The sequence below is a fragment of the Rhinolophus sinicus genome, chromosome 8, assembly GCF_057876585.1.
Source record: "Rhinolophus sinicus isolate RSI-liver-muscle chromosome 8, RSI-T2T, whole genome shotgun sequence".
In the NCBI taxonomy this organism is placed as follows: Eukaryota; Metazoa; Chordata; class Mammalia; order Chiroptera; family Rhinolophidae; genus Rhinolophus; species Rhinolophus sinicus.
Window position 1 is genome coordinate 40,561,388 of NC_142508.1, and position 17,259 is coordinate 40,578,646.

The 17,259-nt window shown below is 49.8% G+C and overlaps 1 protein-coding gene across 3 annotated transcripts; it reads left to right on the forward strand.

Moving 5' to 3' along the window:
• Positions 1-60: 60 nt before the first annotated feature.
• Positions 61-17,243, forward strand: RSPH6A (radial spoke head 6 homolog A). 3 transcript variants are annotated; one of them, XM_088800093.1, is made up of 7 exons: positions 61-349; positions 473-882; positions 3,398-3,641; positions 9,429-10,193; positions 11,331-11,475; positions 12,274-12,391; positions 15,444-17,243. In XM_088800093.1, exons 1-7 carry the CDS (start codon positions 224-226, stop codon positions 15,676-15,678), a joined length of 2,043 nt encoding a protein of 680 aa, XP_088656219.1. In that variant the 5' UTR covers positions 61-223; the 3' UTR covers positions 15,679-17,243. The 3 variants fall into 3 exon arrangements, with proteins under 3 accessions (XP_088656219.1, XP_019610427.2, XP_074170233.1); XM_019754868.3 differs by having other exon boundaries at positions 61-882; XM_074314132.2 differs by lacking the exon at positions 12,274-12,391 and having other exon boundaries at positions 61-882.
• The last annotated feature ends 16 nt before the right edge of the window (positions 17,244-17,259 follow it).

Below are 17,259 nucleotides of genomic sequence, written 5' to 3' on the forward strand. Positions count from 1 at the left end.
CTGGAAGACTGGAAGCCCCTCTGGCATGAGTCTGCGCCTGCGTGGAAACCAGCTCCTAGGCCCGTGCGTACCTCGTGCCCTACCCTGGTAACGGCCCACCCCTCCCTCGGTAGAAACCCGCGCCCGCGCCGCTGGCGTGGCGGCTAACCGGCATGTTAGAGCCGGCAAGTGGGTTGCCAGTCTGCAAGTCTTCCTCCTAAGAGTCTGCGACCCCTTTTGGACTATGGGGGACTCTCCACCCGACCCTGAGCCGCCTTACCAGCAGTCCTCCAGGCAGAGGAGTTTCCAGGTCTCCGAGCAGTCGCGCAGCCCGGACCGCTCTCAGCTCCAGCCCGAGGTCCCCGAAGAGGTACAACAGATGCTTGACGCCCAGATCCTGCAGAGCCCTCCGGAGATGCTGGCGAGCCAGGCCAACCTCCCGGGCTGGTCACAAGGGGCCGGCCTGACCCAATCTGAGAACTTGATGTTCCAGGCTGAGGAACCTCAATTGGGTGGCATGGAGTACCTGCCCATGAATACAGGCTTTCCCTCCGAGTTCCAGCACCAAGCTTATCTGAATGAAGACAGGATCCAGGCCACCCTCATGCAGCAGCTGCGGCAGAGCCAAGGCAACCTCTTCCAGCAACTGGAGTCTGCCTACCAGGAGCCCCAACCCGGCCTCCTGGGCCAGTTCAGCATGTACCAGACAGAAGACCTGCAGTTCAGCGAAGGCACGCAGCACGGGCCCTACATGAGGGATGACCCCGCCTTCCAGTTCATGCCCTCTGAGCTGGGCTTCATGCCCTTCCATATGGAGGTGCCTGAGCCAGAGCCTAGGGAACTGGCTGTGCAGAATGCCAAGGCCTACCTGCTACAAACCAGCGTCACTTGCGACCTCAGCCTGTGAGAGGGGGCCCGGGAGTGGGCAGGGGGCGGGACCCAAGCAGGGAGAGCCCCCGCCAAGACCCTGCCTCAGTCAGACGGGATTGTCCCTCAGGGAAACCCAATGAGTGCTCTGGAGGCATCTAACTCAGACTAGTAGGAGTCGGTGGGGATAAATACTAACAATAGCTAAATAATAAAATAACATTTACTTACCAGACATTGTGCCAGCCTTTACACCTTAGCCTCTAGTTCTCACAGCTGAGATGAGCTCATCTACTGTCCCTATGTTACAGAGGAGGAAACTAAGATACAGAGAAATTAGATCCCATACTCAAAATAACACAGGTAGGATGTGACAGAGCCAAGATTTGGCTTCGGTGGCTGTTATCCACTAAACTTTCCTGCTTGAGGAAGGCCAAGGCCACTTGGCTACAGTCATAACACACCTCTCAGCAGCCCCCCCCCCCCCATTACTTCCTCATGAAGCTCATATTCTAGTGGGAGAAGGAACAATAAATATAAGTGGTAAGAACTACGGCAAAAAAGGCAGGGTAAGGGGGATAGGAAGTGCATATTAAATAGTGTGAGATCAGGGAAGACCTCTCTGAGGAGATGACATTTGATCAGGGACCTGAAGGAGATGAGGAAGAGAGCACCTTCCAGGTAATGGAAGCAAGTGGTCCAAGTGCAGGACCCAGCAAGTTTAAAGGCTTGCTGTGTTTGAGGAACAGCAAAGAGGCTGGTGTGACTGGCACCAAGGAAGGAGGAGGGAGAGGAAGGAGATGCGGTTGGAGAAGTAACAGGCCTTGCTAAAGCACAAAGCTGACCCCAGCCCTCCCAACTTCAGAGCCTGCCTGACTCCCCAGTGACTTCAGAAGGTTTGTGTTCCTCCCAATAGCCTTCAAGGCCATGTATAATTCTGCCCCTGTCTGCTCTCCAAACTTCATCCTCTAGAGTCTAGACAAAATTAACTGCTACCGTGTTTCCCCCAAAATAAGACCTAGCCGGTCTTATATTATAAATACTGGGTCTTATAGTAAAATAAGACCGGGTCTTATATTAATTTTTGCTCCAAAAGACGCATGAGAGCTGATTGTCCAGCTAGGTCTTATTTTTGGGGAAACACGTTAGCTCTTCTTCAACAGTTCCCAACCCTCAGGAACTTCAAGGTCCGTTACTGAGAACCCCTGGCCAATTGTGACCTCTCCTTACCCTTACCAATTCAACGATGGCCTTCCACCATGCCCAAGACTTGCCAAAGGGTTTCCATGCCACAGGCAGGCATACATGCTCTGAAATCAGACCAACCTGGTTTCAAATCCTAGCTGTGCTACCACTGTGTGACCGCATGATCTCAACTGTTCTAAGCTTGTTTCCTCCTCTGGGGAGGGGGGATTACAATTGTTCCTCAGATGTATGATCGTGGTGAAAATTTAACATTCTCTCAAGTGTCCAGCATAGTGCCTGACTTTGGAAGCCATTTCCATACTGTTATCATCCTGCTTTCCTCCCACAGCCCCTCTCCCTCACTCCACTCCAGCCACATGTACCTCCTCAATGTCCCTCCAACATGCCAGGTGCACCCACAGCTCAAGGCCTTTGCACATTTTTCCCAATCATCATCTGCAAACCATGGCAATTTTGCTTCTTCCTTTTCAATTCTTTTTCATGTCAGATTGCATTGGCTGAGCCCTCCAGTGCAGTATTAAATATAAGTCATGAAAGTAGGCATCCTCATTCCCAATCTCATAGCAGAAAATATTTAATCTTTAACCATTATGTTTGGTGTGTGCTGTAGGTTATTTGTGGCCACCCTTTATACAACTATAAAAAACTGGCTTCTATTCATAGTTTGCTATATTTTTAAAAATCATGAATGGGTGTTGAGTGTTAGCAAACAGTTTCATCTGCACCTATTGAAATAATCTCTCATATCTCCTTTAACATATTAATATGATAAATTATTTTTTTCTACTTTTCTAATAGTCTAGTCTTGCATCCCTGTCATTAGCTCAATTTAATCATGTCCTTGCTGGATGCTATTTGCTAATGTTTTGCTTAGGATTTTAGCATCTATATTTCTAAATGACATTGGCATGGAATTTTCCTTTCTCCTAGTTTCCTTCAGTTTTGGTATCAAGATTATGTTAGACTCAGGGCCTATGTACCTGCTGTTCCCTCTGATGGAAACACTCTTTCCTCCCCAGTAGCTGCATGGTTTGCTCCCTCACTTCATTCAGATCTCGGCTTATATGTCACTTAGGTGAGGCCTTCCCTGGCCTCCCTGTTTAAAACTGCAAATCGTCTCCTATCCCTGGCATTTCCTGCTTTTATTGTCTCCATGGAAATTACTACCAGACACTATATATTTTGCATATTTGGTTAATGCTCTCTCCATCATTAGAATATCAGCCCCACCAGGGCAGGGACCTTTTCTCCACTGTGTCCCCAGCACCAGACATTGGGCCAAGCACACAGCAGTGAGCTAAGTGAGTGACGTTTCCCACCTCCCACTCCCTCGCTCGGGAGGCAGGTATGAACACCTGGTGAACCTGCTGACAAAAATCCTGAACCAGCGGCCGGAGGACCCCTTGTCCATCCTGGAGTCACTGAACCGCACCACACAGATGGAGTGGTTCCACCCCAAGCTGGACACGCTGAGGGACGACCCGGAGATGCAGCCCACCTATGAGATGGCCAAGAGGCAGAAGGCCCTGTTTGTCCGGGGAGGCAGCGGTGGCAGTGGTGAGGGCGAGCAGGAGCTGGAGGAGGAGGTGGTGAGTAAGCCAGTGTGGAGGGGCACGGGGTGGAGGGGTGAGTGGTGGCCCAGGCTTCAGCACAGCCAATGCTGAGGCCTGGAGGTGATGGAGCGCACCGCACCAACCAGAAACAGACGGTCTCAGTCTAGTGTGTATGCCAGGAGGAGGGGGCCGGGAGCCTGTCACAGAGGGCCTTGAATGCCAGGCTGAGGGGCGTGGGCTTTTTCCTGAGGCCACTGGGGCGCCATGGAGGGGCTTAAAGTAGAGGAACGCTGGTCAGCTCTGCTTTTTAGAAAGCTGACTCCAGCTGCCATGTGCAGGTGGAGGCTGGTCTCTTCCACCATCCCTTACTCCTCCCTCCCCAAAATAATGGCTTTGCAGATGTTTTCTGTGAAACTCACTGCCTCCTGCAGTCTCTCAACGCTGAATTGCCCCCAGTCCCCAGGACTCAGTTTTCTGTTTTGTAAGTTGAGACTCACTAAGAACTCTTCTACCATGACTTTTTAACAATTCTACTATCCTCATAATATTTAATTACACGATTCTGTTTCCAGAATTGGATGACTGCTTAAAATTGGGGTGAAGTATTCTTTCACTCTTCAAGGAACATTTGTTGAGGACTCTCTCTCTATGATAATTCTGACATTTCCTAGGCCCCCTGCTAAGAGCTTTAGGAGCCTGGTCTCCTTTCAACCCTGAAAGAACCCTTCAAAGCAAGTGCTATTTATTATTTCTATTTGTAGAGGAAGGACTTGGGCTCAGAGGGCACGAAGCTAGGAAGTGCGGGACACAGGACCAGGAAGGCAGGACCATGACCTCCACCCGTGCTACAACCCCCACCCTATCTGAAGATGCTTTTGGTCTGTGCTCATTTCTCTGCTTCTGAGATTCTAGGATTCTGGCGACAGTGAGGTGGGATGGTGAGAGGATGCAGGAATGACAACCTGACAAAGAAATGAACCCTTGCGAGCAGAGTGCAGGTGGAAATCCAAGTCTTAGGCATGAAGGTCCCACCCCCTTAGAACTGCTCCCTCCCTCCTCCACACCCCCAAGTCACACTCCCACCTAACGCAAATTCCTGAAGGCCCACCTCCTTAGAACGCTTTGTCCCTAGAGGCTCCGCCCCCTTAGAACTCCGTGGCTCTTGAGTCTCCGCCCTGTTGAAATTCAATCCCTTAGGAGGCTCCGCCCCCTCAAGTGCCTTTTCCCGGGAGGCCCCACCCCCTTAGAACTTGGAGCTGGGGTTCTTTTTTTTTTTTTTTTAAATTAAATTTATCGGGGTGACAATTGTTAGTAAAATTACATAGATTTCAGGTGTACAATTCTGTATTACGTCATCTATAAATCCCATTGTGTGTTCATCACCCAGAGTCAGTTCTCCTTCCATCACCATATGTTTGATGCCCCTTACATTCATCTCCCTCCCCCCACCCCCCAGAGCTGGGGTTCTTAATGTGAGGTCTATAGAAGGGCAAAACTGTGGCCTGTGCACATTTCTAGGAAGAGACTCAAAGAAATCAGTGATTCAGCATTTTATATTTATTTTTCCGTCTGATGGGAGGAAGAGCTTTCATGCTCTCATTTTCTATTTCTTCCGAATGGCTAGCCATGATCCCCAACAGCACTTAGGGAAAAATCCATTCTTTGCTTGCTGCTTAGAAATGCCACCTCTTACCATTTATACACACCTTTGAGGACTCCTTCTGTTTCTGTATTCGCTAGTCTGTGCCTCCCCCTCTGGGTGGCTTCCTGCTTGTTGGGTACAGCTGCAGAGCAGGTCTGGCTATTTGGGAGACCCTATCACTGCGCCTCTATTTTAAAAAGTTCCTGATTATTCTCACATGTATAATTTTAGATTAACTTTAGTGCTATTGTATCACCGTCCCAAAACTAACAACTTACTGTACTGGTTGGACAACCCAGGTCACTGTAAGGCAGGAAATAGATGATGTCACAGAAATGGAGACAAGTGGCTTCGACAAGATAGAAGTTTTCCTCCCACCTGATGGTCAGGTTGCAAGCAGTCTAGGGCTGGCGAGGTGGCTCCCAGTGAAGGGGCACTGAGGGCTGTCTTCTCCCCTCACCCCTAACTGTCCCCCAACCCAAAAGAAGCAGTTTGCAGGAGGAGAGCAGCACAGTCTGATCTGTCACGTGGGGGCAGTTGTCCACTCTTATTCCCATCAATAGTGGCCAGGAAGGCCAGGTGAGGTCATGTAAACCTGGTTACATGAGCTCCATTGCCGTGGGGGTAGGGGGTTCCAAAAAGAGGGTGATGGTCATTGGCTCATGGGCCAGGCACACACCCCAGAGGGGGTTTCCTATGCTCACTCCCTCATCTTCCCTCCTGGCCGCAAGGTGGTGAGTCTTGGGATTAAGTTTTTAGTCTGCCCCCCTGAGTTGCTGATGGAAACATCAATTAGGCAAACAAGCTTTTGTACTGTGTTTAAGATTAAATTGCTTTCAAAACAGCCCTTCTCCTACTACAGAGTTTTGGTCAGGGTGTGCCACATCCAGGGGGGATAACAAACAGCACAGCAATCTCAGTGACTTAAAATCATAGTTTATTTCTTGCTCACAGGACCTGACCATCCAGGGTTGGCAAGAGAGCTTTGCTCATCAGTTGCCTACCGCCATCATTATGCTGCAACAAACATGATGCGACACGTTGCCATGGTTGCAAAGAAGGAAAAAGAAGACCTAACAAACCCCATATGGGTTCTTATGGCTACTGCCTTGGTGTGACACATGTCCCTGTCACTGCCATTTCAAATGGTCAGAGCAAGTGACATGGCCACTCTTGAATTCACTGGGGGTGGGGGTGGGACTATATAATCCTCCTGTAGGAAGGACTTCAAACACTCGTGAACAATGTGAGAATAATCAGGAACTTCAAAGCAGAGGTGCAGTGATAGGGAGCCCTATGCTTGCAGATAGGAAGACGATGTAATCAATTGTTTATTTTAACTCTGTTTACAAGGAGTTTTTTTTTAAATGAGAATGCAATGTGTATATATATATATATATATATATATATATATATATATATATATATATGAAAACTTCAGTGTGCTTGTGGCAAAAACTTTGACATCAACTGGTACAATTAAAGCACTGTCATTCATCGTCACACTAACCATCTGTTATAGGTTGAATTGTGTCCCCCCCCCAAATTCATATGTTGAAGCCCTAACCCCCAGTGCTTCAGAATCTAGCCTTATTTGGGAATAGGGTCCTTGCAAATCTAATTGGTAAAGATGAGGTCATACTGGAGTAGGGTGGGCCCTCATCCAATATGACTGGTGGCCTTATAAGAGCTTCACTTGGGCTACAGACACACGCACACAGAAAACACCATGTAAATATGAAGGCAGAGACTGACGTGATGCTGCTACAAACCAAGGAACCCCAAAGACTGTCAGCACGCTGCTAGACGCCAAGAGAGAGGCGTGGAACAGATTCTCACGACCCTCAGAAGAAACCAACCCTGCTGACACCTTGGTCCGGACTTCTGGGCTCCAGAAATGTGAGACAATAGTTTCTGTTGTTTAAGCCATCTGGTTTGTGGCACTTTGTTACAGCAGCCCTAGCAAAGTATGCATCAGCTTTTTATAATTTATGTAACTCTTTGAATGATATTTCAGTGCACTTGAAACAGGAGACAAATAGTCCTTAGTGTGCCTAACAAAAATGAACAATTAAATGTACTAGTGCTACAACGCTCACTTCTTCAGGAAAAATGGCCAATGACTCAGACAGCCATACATAGGAACTGGAGGAAATGTGTTCACCTTGAAACTTTTTATTACCTTGAGCTTTCAATTGCTTAGCAGGGATCATTATAGTTTCCAGAAGCTGGTTCCCAAATAAGAAACTCATCCTTGAATCTGATTTTGCCCCTTGAATTAAGTGGGGCTTATCTGTCTTTCTTTGTTATGTTTTCTTGGACCACAAGCAAGCCTGTTCCCCTGAGCCAAATTAAGAGGGATGAACAGGAGTATGAGCCAGAACTACTTGGTTTCCAAAAACAGACACCTACTAGAGCTTGCTAAAATAAAGGGGAGGGGCAGGATTTATCATAAAAATATAAGGCATTTCCCAGAATCAGGGGATTTACCTTAGGTGGGCCTCAGGAACAGCTGGACCCGAGCTAACCAGCTCTGACCCTCAATCTTTTCTTTCTTTCTGCAAACTGGCCTCCATAATCTTTCCACACACAGAGGATCAGCCACTGCACATTTACATGTTTCCCCCATTCTCGTGTTTCACTTCCAGCCACGCGCAGAAGTTGGCCCCTGTGTTTCCTATTGCTGCTGTAAGAAATCACCACAAACTTGGGAGTTTAAGACAACACAATGTAATAATATCTTACAGTTTGGGAGGTCAGAAGTCCCAGTGTTGGCAAGGGTTGGCTTCCTAATGGAGGCTCTTGGGGAGAATCTGTTTCTTTGCCTTTTCCAGTTTCTAGAGGCTGCCGCATTCCTTCTTCCGTCTTCAAAGCCAGCAGTGTAGCATCTTCAAATCTGTCTCTGACTGACCTCTGCTTCTGTCATCGCATCTTCTCTGACCCTCCTGCCTCCCTCTTACATGTGCCAAGGCCCCTGTGATTACCCGGGGTCCCCTGTGATCATCCCGGATCATCTGCCCCATCTCAAGCTCCCCAATTTAATCACACCCGCAAGTCCCTTTTTGCCATGTAAGGTCACTTATTCACAGGTCTAGGGACTAGGACACGGACATCCTTTGGAGGGTCATTATTCTGCCTCCCATTCCCTCTCTCCCTCTCTCCTGATTTCAAATTCTGGCAGGAGCACGTGGTCTCCCTGCTTTGGGCTGTGTGTTTCCCTGGCCCAGTCAGGCTGGCCAAGACCAAAGCCAAGGGCGGGTTGTGCTGACTTCCTGAGGAAGGATCTCAGTTTTGTTCTCTGATATATCTCAGTGCCTACCCTAGCCTGGCGCTGGCACCCACTGAGTCTTTAATAAAGACTTCTGACTGACAATGAAACAGTGTTGGGGATAGCCTGTAGCTACATGGAGGTGGGGGTGGCTGGGCCGAGACCTCCCGTGTTCTAGTCCCACTCTCTTACTTGCTCTCACTCCTTTCCCTCCCTCCCTCCCTCCCTCCCTCCCTCCCTCCCTCCCTCCCTCCCTTCCTCCCCAAACAAAGCACACAGTAAAAAAGGAGGCAGTGAGGGCAGGATGTATCACCACCATCCTCAAAAATCGCTGATTCCTGGGTTCAAGACCTGCCTCTCAAATTGCTTGTGATTTGGAGTATCTATTAGGAGTGGATTTTACTGCAAGTATCAGAAAACATGAGTAGAAGTGGCTTCTTTGTTCCATAAAACCAGAAGCCCAAGGGAGGTAAGGCAGGTCAGTGCTGCGACTGGTGACCAGGCAGTTTCCATTTTTCAGCCCCACCACCATTAGGTTGTAAGATCTGTGTTGCCCCCTGGTCCCAATAGCTGCTCTAACTCCAGATCTCATGTCTTATTTCAGGCAGGAACAAGGGAGAGGGATAAAGGAACAAAGGCTTTTTCTCTTGGTGTGGTTTTGCCTTTCCTTTTTTTTTTTTTTTTTAATAGTTTCATTTTATATATTTGTTTTTTTAATTTTCAAGCAGGTGTTCTCTTTCCTTTTCCATCAAGGGACGCCCTCCCCATAGAACCCCTGCATCTCACTGCCAGAAGTGGTCGCAGGAGCAGCTGGGTTGTAACCCAGTGGTGGAGCTCTCTAGACTGGAAGAGTCAGGCTAGGGAGCAGGGCTTCAGCCTTCTTCCCTCTGCCCCCCCACCTCACCCTCTGCAGGGAGAGACGCCGGTGCCCAACGTCATGGAGTCGGCCTTCTACTTCGAACAGGCGGGCGTAGGCCTGAGCTCAGACGAGAGTTTCCGCATCTTCATGGCCCTGAAGCAGCTGGTGGAGCAGCAGCCCATCCACACCTGCCGCTTCTGGGGCAAGATCCTGGGGCTCAGCCGCAGCTACCTGGTGGCGGAGGTGGAGTTCCGGGAGGGCGAGGAGGAGGTAGAGGAGGAGGAAGTGGAGGAGACCACGGAGGGCGGCGAGGTCACGGATGCGCCCGGCGAGGAGGAGGGCGAGGAGGACGAGGAGAAGGTCTCCGACATCATCCCCAAGCCGACGTGGAAGCCGCCGCCCGTCATCCCCAAGGAGGAGAACCGCATGGGTACCAACAAGTACCTGTATTTCGTGTGCAACGAGCCGGGCCTGCCGTGGACGCGGCTGCCGCATGTCACGCCCCTCCAGATCGTGCAGGCCCGCAAGATCAAGAAGTTCTTCACCGGCCGCCTGGATGCGCCGGTCATCAGCTACCCACCCTTCCCGGGCAACGAGGCCAACTATCTGCGGGCCCAGATCGCCCGCATCTCGGCCGCCACGCACATCAGCCCTCTGGGCTTCTACCAGTTCGGCGAGGAGGAGGGCGACGAGGAGGAGGAGGGTGGCGCGGGGCGCGACTCCTACGAGGAGAACCCCGACTTTGAGGGCATCCCGGTGCTCGAGCTGGTGGACTCCATGGCCAACTGGGTGCATCACACGCAGCACATCCTGCCCCAGGTGAGACGGGACGGGTGATTCAGGTGTGCCTCCCCAGTGACACCGGGCGCCTGCTCTCTGCCCGCCTTTGTGCTAAGTAACATTCATTCATTCATCCATTCCTCATTCATTTAGTTACTTGTTCCGCATTCATTCATTCAACAGATATTGGTTGACAAGTCCCTGTCAGAAACTTTTGGGGCCAGATAAATCTTGAGATTCTGAATTTTTCAGATTTTAAAAAGATGACACAGTGCACATCCCATGTATTACGTAACAGCCGAAGCAGAGCTGGGTGGGCAGCCTGTATTCAAAGGTGTTATTTCGGCAGCAAAACTGCATAGCCTCTCGTCAGTCAGGTCGGAGACGCTGCCAAATGACTCATGAAAAACTTCCGGTTTTCAAAGCTTTTCAGGTTTGGGAGTTGTGGATAAGAGATGGTTGACCTGCATTTATTGAATGCCTAATGTGTCTGAACTCTATATACATTTATGTATTCATTCAAGGAAATACCTGCTGCTGTGTGCTAGGAACTTTTCATTCATTCATTCATTCATTCATTCATTCATTCAATAAACATTCATTGACTCTACAAGGTTTTATTGAATCCCAATAACTCCTGAGATCAGTACAGCTGTCATTGCCATCTCATAGTTGATGCAACTGAGGTCTGTGATATGCTGTGCACTTAGGATCATTCATTCCCTCCACATTTGTCAGCTCTTCAGTATGTCATGTAACCCAACAACAATCCAATGAGAAAGGAACCCATGACACCCCCATTTCACAGATGGGCAAAGAGAGGATCATATGGGCTGCCAAATGGCAGCTCCACAGGGCAGAGATTTGGGTCTTTTTCCTGAAGGATGTGTCCCCAGCACCTACCGCAGTGCCTATATGTAGTAGGTGCTCATTAAATATCCAATGAATGAATGAATGAATGCATAGACGGGGGCCACACAGCCAGCGGGATGCAGGAATCCCCACCTCAATGCTACTGCTCTCTTGGCCCATTTCCCACCCCCACCTGTGTGACTAACGCTGTCCTCCTGCCCATACCTGGGCTGCCAAGGACAGTCCCCAGTGTCCTGCCAGGCCCTTCACTTCCTCCCAGGGTGCAGATCGGGAGGTGTCACCTAACCTTCCCCCCACCTCCAGGGCCGCTGCACTTGGGTGAACCCTCTGCAGAAGACGGAGGAAGAGGAGGAGCTCGGGGAGGAGGAAGAGAAGGTTGATGAAGGGATAGAGGAGGCGGAGCAGGAGGTCGGCCCCCCACTGCTGACGCCGCTCTCTGAAGATGCAGGTGACAGTCCTCCTCACCTCACAGTGCCAACCCAGGGGGGAGATGAGGAGAAAGGGAGGGGCAGCGACACGGGGGGGGGGGGGGGGAGGAGGCGTCTCTCTGAGCCTCAGCTGTTCTCTCATCAGCACAGCGCCTCCGAATGGGTTACAGGAAAACGTCCATCTTGTCCATCTTGTGAGCTGCGTCGGGCACGTGGCACGGCTCAGATAGTGGATGTGGTCTTTTGAGTCTCACGTGAGCTTGAGGAAAGAGAAAGAGAGAGTTAGGGAGGCCTCCCCAGAAGAGGCAGGACTTGAGCTGCATTTTGGAAGAAGGGACAGAAATTTCCTGAGGATGGGGCCGCAGGCACCTGGACGTAGGAGGGAGAGGCTGAGAATGTGCGAATGGACAGAGCCCGGATTTGGACCCAGATTTCTGTGGGTCCAGAGCCTGTCCCCTGCCCTGTGCCCCCCAGTCCAAACATGGTCCACTGGGAGGAGAATCACAGCGACTGCCCTGTCTGGGGTCACAGGGCTCACTGCCACCCTGCAAGGGAAGTGAGATTAGTATCCCCACTTCCAGGGTGCGGTCACTGAGGCTCAGACAGGTGAGATGGCTTCCTGGGGCCACACAGCGAGAGAGTGGTCCGCAGCCAGGTTTCGAACACTGAAGCCTGTGCAGTTAGTCACCACAGTTCCCTTTGTGGCCCTCCTCATCTTCCCTCTTTGCTCCCTCCCTCCCTCCCCTTCAGGGGGCTCTGCGGGGTGTGGGGAGCCAGCAGCGAACGTCTGACCTCCCTGGTGCTCTTCACGTCCCTAGAAATCATGCACATGTCACCCTGGACCGCCCACCTGTCCTGCAGCCTCTGCCCGCAGTACTCCGTGGCTGTCGTGCGCTCCAACCTCTGGCCAGGGGCCTACGCCTACGCCACTGGCAAGTAGGTCTTCTCTGAGTCCCTCCCAGCAGAGACAGCCTCTACAACTTCTTCAGAGCCAGGCTGGGTGGAACAACTCACAGGGTGGGCAGAGATTGGGAGGACCCCCTTTGGGAAGCCCCCAGGGCTGACCCCCTCCCTCAGCTCCCAGGGGTTCCACTGGGGCTAAAATGAGAAATTCCAGAACAAGAGTATGAGGCCCTCAGCAAGACAATGGAGGAATCAGAGAGGGGAAGGAACTGACCCAGGGTCACACAGAATGTGCTGGCTTCAAACCTGGAGCTCTGGCCTCCTGGCCCAGGTTCTTCTGATGTATAGGTCATGGAGCCACAGGACTCAGGAGCCCCCTTTGGTGTGGCCCTGACAGGGGCAGAGTCCCATCTCTGGGGAAGCTAACCCCTTCCTTGGGCTCCGTGAACAGTTCTTCCAATTTGAAGGGTCTTCTTTCTGTGGGCCAGAAATCTTCCCCACCAGTTGCTCCCAAAAGATTTGCAGGCCAAAGTCACTTTTGCATCATCCCCACACGCAGCTACGCACTGCCCACCCTCGGCCTCTCTCACCAGGCACATCCCACCCTTTCCTGCTCAGCCACTAGAGGGCGCCATCTGAAGCCATGGCGCACTTACTAGCTCTTTCCACCAGATGGCATGACGATTTTTCATAGATTTTCCTTTTCCATCTCAATGATGAACCTACTCTGTATTCGCTGCAATGATTCACGGTCGAGGCGGGATTACATGTCATCTTGATACTCTAACCACATACTTGGCAATTTCTTTTCTCCTCCAGAAGCAGGGAAGAGGCACGCTTGCTTTTGCCAACGCCCTTCTTCTGGCCACACCCTAACTTGCCAACATCCCTCTGAAAGCAAAAGATTGCTTTGAAACCAAATTGGGAGCTTCACTCACCCATCCATCCTCCACTCCCCACCCATCCATACATCCTCCTATCCACCACCCCGTCATTCATCCATCCATCCATTCATCCATCCTTGTTTTTTCTTCATAAAGACTTGAATGTCACTGTTTGCCAGCTATATGCTCGGCCCCAAGCCCTTTGTTGAAAAGGCAGATATGGATCCTGCCCTGGGAGCAGGCAGAGGAAACATAGGCGTTAATTGTATAACACCCCTCACCCTTCTTCCCACTCCCCCTAGTCCTCCCTCCCCCCAATATCCTGTTACAAATTAAAATAAGTACCACTAGGGAGAGTGAAGGGACCTATGACAGCTCACCTCTGTCATGTCTTGAGGGGATAAAGGGAGGATTCCTGGGAAAATCAGTCTTGATCTGAAATCTTTGGGGAAAGAAGTAAGGGCGGGAGCAGAAGGATATTCTAGACCAGAGCTTCCCAAACTGTCTGTGCTAGGACTCACGGGGGACCTGGTTAAAGGGCAGGTCTGGAGTGGGGCCCAAGATCCTGCCTTCCTAGCAAGCTCAACCTCCCTGGTGAGGCTGCTGGTTGCTGGACCACAGGAGCCAGGTGGGGAGGGGTGGAGGAGCTTCTGAGGAAGCAGGGTATTTGAAGTCTCAGAGGAAGACCTGGAGGAAAACAATTCTCTAGGGAACAGCAAGGTCAAAGCCAAACTGCTCCCATGGCAAACTCTCCATCCCCCTCCCATCTCTCCTGCTCCCTCTGTCTTTCTCCCTTTACTTCCTTCTGCCTCTTTCCCTCAGTCCCCTGCCTATTCTGCCATTTGCTTCTCTTTCCTTCTCTAGTTAAAATTCCGGGCCAGGTGAATTGACCAGGCCCAGCCAATTCTGTCTTTGTTATTTCCTCCCTCTAGACCAGGGGTGTACAAACTTTTTTCAACGTTTTTTACCAAGGGCCATATGCGGTAAAATACACAAACAGCTGGGCCACTCACTCGAGGTGAAGTACGCATTGCCTCACCTGGTTTATTTAAGTAAACTAAATATATTTTTGGAATTTGCTATGGGCCAATTAACAATGGATCATGGGCCGCAGTTGGCCTGCGGGCAGCAGTTTGGACACCCCTGCTCTAGACAGTGTAGGCCCACGGCAGGGATTCTGGTCTAATTTGTTCACAGCTAGGTCCCCACATCTAGACCAGCGCTGTCCAACATACATAAAATACTAGCCACATATATCATTTTAAGTTTTCTAGTATCTACATTCAAAAAGTAAAATGAACAGGCAAAATTGATTTTGAGAATATATTTTATGTAACCCTAAATATCCAAAATGTTATCACTACAACATAAAATCAATAATATAAAAATTAACAGCTATTTTACATTATTTTTTTCATACTAAGTCTTTGGAATCAGGTGTGAAATTTACATTTACAACACATGTCAATTTGGCTGCTAAATTTTCATCAAAAATATTTGATCTATATTCAGATTTCACAACATTTACAATTGCAAACGTAGACTCATGTGCCCAAATTGTCCCAGACATACTTAGATGTTTTCCAATACTGAATTGAGTATCAGTTCTATTGTTTAAATTTAAATTAATTAAAATTAAAATAAAATCCACTCCACCCACAACAGCAGAATACACGTTCTTCTCAAGTGCACGTGGAACATTCTCCAAGATAGACTACACGTTAGGCCATAAAATAAGTCTCAGTACATTCAAAAGGATTGATCATACAAAGTAAGTTTTCTGACCACACTGGAATGAAATTAGAAATGATAACATAAGGAAATTCACAGATACGTACAAATTAAACAGCACACTCCTAAATAAGCAATGCGTCAAAGAAGAAATCACAAGCAAAATTAGAAAAGTAAATAAAATTAGAAATTTGGTGTTTTGGGTACACTAGCCATGTTTCAAGTGCTACATGTATGTTTCAACAGCTACGCGTGCTGTTGGACAGTGCAGCTCTAGATGTGGCCTGGTACTTAGTAGATGCTCAGTAAATACCAAAGGACCAAATAACCAGAGAAACCCGGTGGACATATTTTACCCTACCACGCACAACTTTTCGGTCATGCCATGTTTATGCTGGGTCCCATCCTTAATGAAAGTCCAGGTGGGGGCCTTTGAGGGAAAATGTCTCAGTATGTCACTGCCCCTCCAGGAAGTTTGAGAACATGTACATTGGCTGGGGCTACAAGTACAGCCCAGAGAACTTCAACCCATCCCTGCCAGCCCCAATTCAGCAAGAGTACCCCAGTGGCCCGGAGATCATGGAGATGAGCGACCCCACAGTGGAGGAGGAGCAGGCCCTCAAGGCTGCCCAGGAGCAGGCCCTGGCCGCTGCAGAGGAAGAGGAGGAAGATGAGGAAGAGGAGGATGAGGACCAGGATGACTAAGGTCCCACAGCCCCCTTCCCCAAGCATGTAGATAGCAGGTTTTCCCTTAGACATAGTGAGGTAAGGGTTGTTTTTCACTGTTGGTTATTTCTGTCCCTGGAGGGCAGGGGTGGAAAAGAAAAGCAGCTATTCTAAATAAAACGTCCCCCTGGCATTGTGGCCCAGTCACTCTTTCATTTGCTCAATTTGTTGACATGGCCCCCAAGTCAGGTCTACTGGACTCTGCTGGGAATACAGACATTTCCTGGCATAGTTTCCCATCTGTTTCACTTATTTATTCATCTGGCCATCAAAAGACTATTGAAATGCCTCCTGTCAGCCCAGCCCTGTGCTGGGGACACAGAGGTGACCAACCAAGCAGCTCCAGCTCTGCTTTCCTGGGGCTCACACACTACAGGGGAGACACAAGCATCCCCAGGCAATGACAACCCAGTTGGGGGAGCCCAGAGGACTGACAGAACCCCTAAGCTGACTCTTAAAGGGTCAAGAGCAGAGTGGGGAAGGGCATGCCAAGCAGAGGAAACAAACTGTCTCTGCAAAGACCCAAGGGCAAGAGAGAATGTGATGGCTGGGGTAGTTTCACAAACCTCATTTTTGGGGACATGGTGTGGAGTTAGCGGTGAGAGATGAGGTTGGAAAGTAAGGTTGGCAGGAACAGATCACTCAGGGCTTTGCCCTGAGAACACTAGGGAGCCACAGATGGGCTTTGAGCAGGGGAGGGGCCTGATCATATTTTGGCTTTAGAAAGACCTTGCTAGATACCAAGTGGAGAGTAGATAAGGAGGTGAGATAGGAGTCTGGGAGAGCAGAGACAAAGCTGATGGGGGTCGGGGGCAAGCAAGAGAGGAGTTTGGACCATGACTGTACAGACGAAGGGGCTGGAAAAGAGGACTTCAGATGACAGAATGCAAGACTGGGGAACAGGAAATGGGGTGAGGGAAAATGGTACAAATCTAGGATGACACCGAGGTCTGCAGCCTGAGTGACCTCAGGTGGGGGATGGCAGTGCTGGCCCTAGGAATGGGACATAGGAGAGGGGTAGAATTTGGAGTAAGATGGTAGGATTTGTTGAGTGTGAGATGCCTCTGAGACATTCCAGTGAGAAATCTGGGAGGCCACTCAATAAGTGGGTCAGGGAAGATCTGTGATGGGGTGGGGTGGCTTCAGCAAAAGTCAGGAGCACTGGCTGTCTGTGGGGACTGTTGGGATCAGGAGATTTGGGGTTACTAGTGGATCACTGGGACACTGGGTGTTGCGGGGACCAATGAAATTTTGGAATCAGAAGTGGGTGTTGGAGGACCCAGTGAGATTGTTGAAGATAGTGAAGTCATGGAGATATATATATTGGAGGTTGATGGAAAATATGGAGATGCTTAGGGTTACCGTTAATCAGTAGTGGGTCAGATGGGGTTTAATGGAGACATGGGGATCAGAGAGATTTGGTGACTCATCAGGAGTGGGGAAGAATGGCTGGAGATGCTGTGGCCACTTTTGTCAGTGAGAAACACTAGAGGTCAGGAGGGTGTATGTTGAGAGTATATGGAGACATTAGACTCACCTGGGGTCATCTGTGAGGTCATG

Coding starts and splice junctions, on each gene's coding strand:
- RSPH6A (XM_019754868.3), top strand. CDS start 224: ATGGGGGACTCTCCACCCGACCCTGAGCCGCCTTACCAGCAGTCCTCC. Junction 3,642..9,428: donor AGGAGCTGGAGGAGGAGGTG/GTGAGTAAGCCA, acceptor CACCCTCTGCAG/GGAGAGACGCCGGTGCCCAA. Junction 12,392..15,443: donor TACGCCTACGCCACTGGCAA/GTAGGTCTTCTC, acceptor CTGCCCCTCCAG/GAAGTTTGAGAACATGTACA.